This window comes from Arabidopsis lyrata, assembly GCF_000004255.2.
Source record: "Arabidopsis lyrata subsp. lyrata unplaced genomic scaffold ARALYscaffold_3, whole genome shotgun sequence".
Classification (NCBI taxonomy): Eukaryota; Viridiplantae; Streptophyta; class Magnoliopsida; order Brassicales; family Brassicaceae; genus Arabidopsis; species Arabidopsis lyrata.
Window position 1 is genome coordinate 13,284,709 of NW_003302553.1, and position 6,672 is coordinate 13,291,380.

General features: G+C 31.2%; 1 protein-coding gene across 1 annotated transcript; it reads left to right on the forward strand.

Annotated features, from left to right (window-relative positions):
- The first annotated feature begins 3,410 nt into the window (after positions 1–3,410).
- Positions 3,411–6,467, forward strand: LOC9321815 (AAA-ATPase At1g43910). Its single transcript, XM_021033039.1, has 4 exons — positions 3,411–3,814; positions 4,364–4,683; positions 4,772–5,324; positions 5,403–6,467. Exons 1-4 carry the CDS (start codon positions 3,683–3,685, stop codon positions 5,817–5,819), a joined length of 1,422 nt encoding a protein of 473 aa, XP_020888698.1. The 5' UTR covers positions 3,411–3,682; the 3' UTR covers positions 5,820–6,467.
- The last annotated feature ends 205 nt before the right edge of the window (positions 6,468–6,672 follow it).

Consider the following 6,672-nt stretch of genomic DNA (forward strand, 5'->3'; position numbering starts at 1 on the left):
TTAATGTTAATATTTATAGTATCCCATTTTCGATAATTTTGACAGAAATACAGAGATATACTAGTAGCGGAAAAGACTAAAAATCTAAGAGCGAAAAACTACAAAAAAAAAAAAAAACACACACACACAAACGAAAACCCGATTAGTAGAATTCCGAAAAGATACACCGATTACTAGTAATAAGTAATCTTTCAATCTTACTTATTACTAGTAGAAATAAGTAAAGAATTATGAAGAGAATTTCCTACTTTTCACGATGTCTTTGATTTCTATCAGTAATTACCAATCCGGAATGAAAAAAAAAAACTGTTTAAGATTATTCATCCGATAATATGGATCGAGGAAAAGCACAATCATAGTCACATATGGCGCATACCAATCATAGTTACGTATTTAGAAGGAAATAAATTTAAAAATATCACACGTAATTTTCTCATATTTAGGAACAGTTTTTTTTGAGAGATTAGGCATATTCTCCCAGAGACTGCCATGGTATGTCTTGAGACCCTGAGTCCTTCTTACCTTAAAAAAAAAAAAAATAAAGAGACAAGATCATATGAAAACATGTATCGTATAATAAATTGTTATGCTCAAAAAGAATTTAAAATGGTCTTTCGGATTGTTAAGTCGATTGGCTTTATACAATTTGTGAGTTGTTTTATATGTTACAAGTACTTTCTATTATGCATCTTCTATTTTATTTTTATTTTATAATGACTGTTAAATTTATTACTGCAAATCTATAAATTATTTATATGAAAAGTGGAAGTTTGAAACAACATTAAGAAATCTAAGAAGATCCATGACCATCTTTGGAGAAGAAGAACAAGTTTCGGTGAGTACTCTTGGTAACGAATGGAGCTCACTAGTCACCCTGTTTCGGACTACTGTATTATGCATCTTCTAGTACTTTTCACTAAAAAGAGTTAGTATAATAGAAAGAGGTTCATTATTTGTATATTAAAAAAAAACAATTATGAATTTGAAACTAACCAAAAAATGGGAAAAAAAACTAAAATCTAAATTTAAATTTGATTTTTTCTTTGGATACTAAAATATTAATAACCTCAATATCCAACCCAATATTAGATTCTATTGAGCTTGAACTATATGAAATTAAGCTTTTTAATATATTTGATATGTGAAGAAAAATATTAACCCTACCCATGGCATGGAAAAAAAAAACACTCAATAAAATAAAAGGCCTACAAAATTTAAAATAAAAAATAATAACTTTTTACTGCAAATAACTAACATGTTATGTGAAATAAAATTTGCAAACTAAATTTACGTCTCGGTATCTAACACCCTAAAATAAAAATAAAAACCCAATGATAACTTGCCTGAGGGAGTTGTTAAGCAGACAACGTAGTCGGCGAATTGCAAGAGATCATCTAAACCATCTTTTTTCTTCTCTGCATCAATTAGAATAGGTATCTTCTTGCGACTTGCCTGCTCTGGATAAACGCACAAGCGCAAGAGGAAATGAACATGTAGGTTGTGTGGCATTTTATGTTTAAGACACACAAGAAAAAAACGAATCTTGTGAAATCTTCAAACATCATAAAACCCTAGAATTTCGAATTGGTAAAGTGAAGTCTCTCTCTCTGTTAGAGACTTTCTCTTCGTTATTTTTTTTCCAACGTGAAATGCTACGTTTCACGTAAAACAAATAGTAAATTTGAGATCGCTTCTTTGAAGCCTTGGGTTTGGTTTCTCGCATGGCTTGTCTTCTTTGGCGTCATTCTTCTCATATTCACCACGCTTGCAATCTTGGTGATCAGACCAAGGATCCCTGAGTTCAGCATACAGAATGCAAAGCTCAACCTCGACCTCAACCAAAGCCGTGCCGACATGTATGGAGATCAGAGGCGAATATTAACAAAAAAAAAACCAAAAGTTAAAAAATATCATCTTTTTGTGACAAAAGAACTACACCAATAAACAAAATATTTTCTACCAACATTTTCAAGATTTATTAATCGAATCTAAAAAAAACATGAATCAACCATCACTATAGTAGATTAATAGCCAATTATTTAATTTTTTGTTTAAAATTGGAGTAAAATTATACAAACTACTATTCTTAGATGACAAACAGAAATCATAACGAAGAATCTTATAACTTGATTATGAGGTCGATTTATAAAATAGAAAAGAACAAAAAAAAATAGAATCGAAAATTTTTAAATTGGTGATTTAGAACAAGGTGAATAAATTAGTTACTCTAGTTTTTCTATTCAGGAAAACGAGGATTTGAAATTGAGGACATCTTGAAAATTGATGAATAATAATGAATCAAAAGGGTTCCTTTATAACATAGGTCATGGAAGAAGGATATTGAATTATCAGCTAAATGTGGTAATTTATCATCAAATTAATTATCAACTTCATGTAGTAACTTATCGGAGCCGCCAAAAACACAAAATTATGGTCTTATATATGTTTGTTTCTATTTGTTTAGAATCTCAACTTTGAATCTGTGATTTTTTGTCGGTTTAAAAAAAAATATTATGTTTTGCTCATATTTTCATTAACCTTTGCAAATTTTTGATCAATTTATTTTCTCTTGATTAAAGTTATTTCAGTAATTATAACATATTGATAGATGTTTAGTCATTATAAAAAATTTGCATCGAAAAGATTTAGATTGGTGATTTAGAATAAGGTGAATAGATTAGTTACTCTAATATTTTATTTGTTTCAATATTTAATTCAATTTTAAAAATTTAACTAGATTATAACTACCTTCAAACTCAAAGCTACTTGGGCTTCACTGCATTACATGTTCAGTTTGCTTGGGAGATACCATCTTCAGATAAAAGGAAAGTCCTAACAATCTATTTATATTTACGTCAAACTAAACATGTAAACAATCATCTTCATCGTGGTTGCATAATGTTTTATGGTACTCTAAAATGATTTATAGTGTTGGATGAAAATAAATTTACTTCTTTTTGTAGTTCTTCAACATTAATGCAAATCTAGAAAAAATGTAAATGTTATTTTAAATTTGATGTCTCTTATTAACTTTTAACTATTTGTTTTTCCAAATTTAATCACTTGATCTCCATTTGTCTGTTTCTAATTGAAATTAATACACACAATTAAAATTAGATTATCTAACATATATATATATATGTATATTTTTAACATCTGTGTTTTTGTTCATCCAATCTTTATTCTATTTTTGGCTTGCATAATTTCTTTGTGTTATATTTTTAATATTTAATTTTAGATTCTTGTGTAGATTATAATTATTTGTGAAAGACAGTAAATATAAATCTTATGAGTTAATTAAATCATTAAATTTTAGTTTAACTTGATTTGATTTTTTTTAAGTACAATATATGACACTTTCCAATGAGAAAAAAAAAAAAAAAAACTCTCCATTTAATTTATATCTTTAATCTGCATTCATTATGTATATCTTAATAGAATGTTTTAAACAAATATAATATTCACAGATAAACACATTTCCATTTGTCCATATTTTGTGTATGTTTCCTCCATCCAAACTTACTTTTTTCTTTCTTGATTAATAAATGGTAAAATTTTGCACTTGTTCACTACTCTCCAAAGTCCAAACTCTTTCTAAACCCTAAAGAAGCTCTTTATCATTTCTTCATCATATTTTTTTTTGATAAAGAGCTCTTCATCATCTTCCTTGTTCGCTTACACTATGGCTTCTCTCTTTAACCAAGTCCCTTCTGTATCCACAGTTTTCGCCCTCTACACATCTTTATCCGCAATCATGATGATTCTCCGTAACATCCTCAACGAAATTGTGCCTAAGCCCAGTGGCGGAGGCAACGTACAATTAAGGGGGTCAGTTGACCCCCATAACATTTTTAGATTTTTTTAATTATAAGGTAATCTTCTACAATAATTATATGTTTTGGGTTAAAGTATTCACAATGACCCCTATGTTATGTGATATATTCATGTCTTTGACCCCATGCATATTCATTTTGTCATTTAATCTTAATGGTTTACCTAAAAATCTATAATATTTTTTTCTTATTAAAAAAACCTATTAACATATCGATTTTTTTCTTCTTTTTAGACATACTGTTTTTATTTCTACATTCTTTTCAACATTGTTCTTAGAATATTTTTTTCCTAAAAGAGTAAAAGGATCATGAATCAAGAGATTAAAAAACAACTAAAAAAAAAGTTTTGATGATACAACTAAAGAAGATAAACTGTGAATATTTTTGATTTGAAAGATGAAATATGAAATATTTTAGGTTTAAAATTATATATATATACATATATTTATAATAAGATTTTTTTCAGGCCTAATTTTTTAAATGTTTTATGACCCCTATAAACAAAATTTCTGGCTCCGCCACTGCCTAAGCCAATCCGAGATTACATCACTCCGAAAGTTGTAGACTTGTTCTCTTCTTATTTTCAGTCGAGTTTTTCGTTTGTTATAGAGGAAAAATGGGATTTTTGCGATAATCAGACTTTCCGTGCGGCCGAAGTTTACTTAACAACGCGTCTTGCCGGACTTTCAAGCCGAGAACTCCTCGTGGGTTCAAGTGATATCAAGAATCTGTCGGCTGAGCCGAAACTCGGAATCCATATCAACACAAAGATTTTTGATGAGTTTGAAGGGATTCATCTAGAGTGGACTCTACACTCTGTTGAGACAAAAACTTATCCCTACGAGAAACGGTACTCTCGGTTTTTTCTCTTCTCCTTGGCATTAATCCTAATCTTTTCTTGTTCTTACCGTGTTGGTTTTGTGGATGTTTCATTTCAGATACTTTAATCTGACTTGTAAGAAGGAGTTTCGTGACAAGATAATGAAAGATTACTTCACATACTTGGCGAAATCAGCAGAGAAGATAATGAGACATCGCGAAAATCTCTACATCTACACTTACAACCGAGAAGGGTCATCATGGCAAGCAGCCATTTTCGAGCACCACACGAGCTTTGAGACCTTAGCTATTGAGCCGCAACTTAAGACCACCATGATAGACGATCTTGATGCTTTTTCTAAAGGAAAAGACTTCTTCAAGAGAGTGGGACGCGCATGGAAACGTGGATATCTTCTATACGGTCCACCCGGTACCGGAAAATCTTCTATGGTGGCTGCAATAGCTAATCACATGAACTACAATATCTATGATCTCCAGATTCAGAGCGTTAGAGATGATGGTGAGTTGCGGACAATTCTTACCGCCACCAAGAACAGGTCAATTCTTCTCATTGAAGACATTGATTGTGGAGCTGATGCATCTCGTAGACGCCAGACCAAAAATGAAGAAGATGTTGAGCTCCAAAAGCAAAAGAAGAAGCCTGACCTTGGGGTAAGTTGACAAAATTCCTCTGTTTTTTTAATAACCTCTCTGTTTTTGAACCTTATGAATCTTCTTTCTTGTGGACAGATATCTTTGTCTGGTCTATTGAACTTTGTAGACGGGCTTTGGTCGAGTTGCGGAGAAGAAAGAATCATAATTTTTACAACCAATCACAAGGAGAAGCTCGACCCGGCATTGCTGAGGCCGGGAAGAATGGATGTTCACATTCTCATGGACTATTGCACTCCATTTGTGTTGAAGAAGCTTGTGGCTATGTACCTTAAAACTGATGACCATGTCCTGTTTGATCCCATCGAGAAACTTGTCATTGATGTGAGTGTAACTCCGGCTGAAATCGCGCAGCAGCTCATGGCGAGTAAGAACGCTGATATTGCGCTCAAAGGTCTACTCGAATTCCTCGAAAACAAGAAGATGAAGAAGGAAGAAGATGCCAAAGTTGAGGAAGAGGGTGAGATTGAAGATGCTGACATTAAAGAAGCTTAAACATAACTAGATCTTATGCTACTATTGAGAAGTAACTTTGTATTCCAATTCCTTTTGGCAAGAAAAATCATTTCTTCAGACCAGATGAGACAGATAGCTTCATGTTGGTTGTGCATTAAGAATTAGTGTGGCACTGCGAGTCTCAAAATTATATCTATCTTTCTTTTATATAACTCAATATTTTGGCTAAAAACTGGAAGATGAAAGGAGATACCAACAACTGCAGATGGTACATAACAAACTACGAACGGGTTTACTCACAGCAGAACCCTATGACTTTGATTCTTTCTCAAGAAACCTCGAATCGAACAACAATGCAAGTGTTTTTATTTTATTTTATTTGAACTTATCATTTTCTAAACTTAATTCTTTTAGCCATTACGAGATGTAAGACATCTTCAAAATTTATTATATTACTAATTGTATAAATAGATCTATTTATATCAAAACGTAAAATAATCTACAACAAACTACAAATACCTACTACGTGGATAATCATCTACTATTAGTATAATTTTTACATCCAAAAAAATGAATATGAATTTGAACCTAACCGAAATATATTAATTTAAACTTAAATATAGTTCAAAATGAAAGTTATATTTGAACAAAACTCTTTTTTTTTTTATATACCAAAACCATACCAAACTATATGTATACAACTACTTTTTACTTTGAATACTAACATACTAATAACCTAAATACCTAAATACCTTCTCGAAATCTTTTCTCTGAATTTTGTTTTGTAGACATAGCTTCGTAATTGGGCTACCAATCTATATATATAATAGGAGTGTTGTCTCTCCATCTAAGGTGGTGTCCACATCCAGCCCCGGCCCAATATATTTGGGAG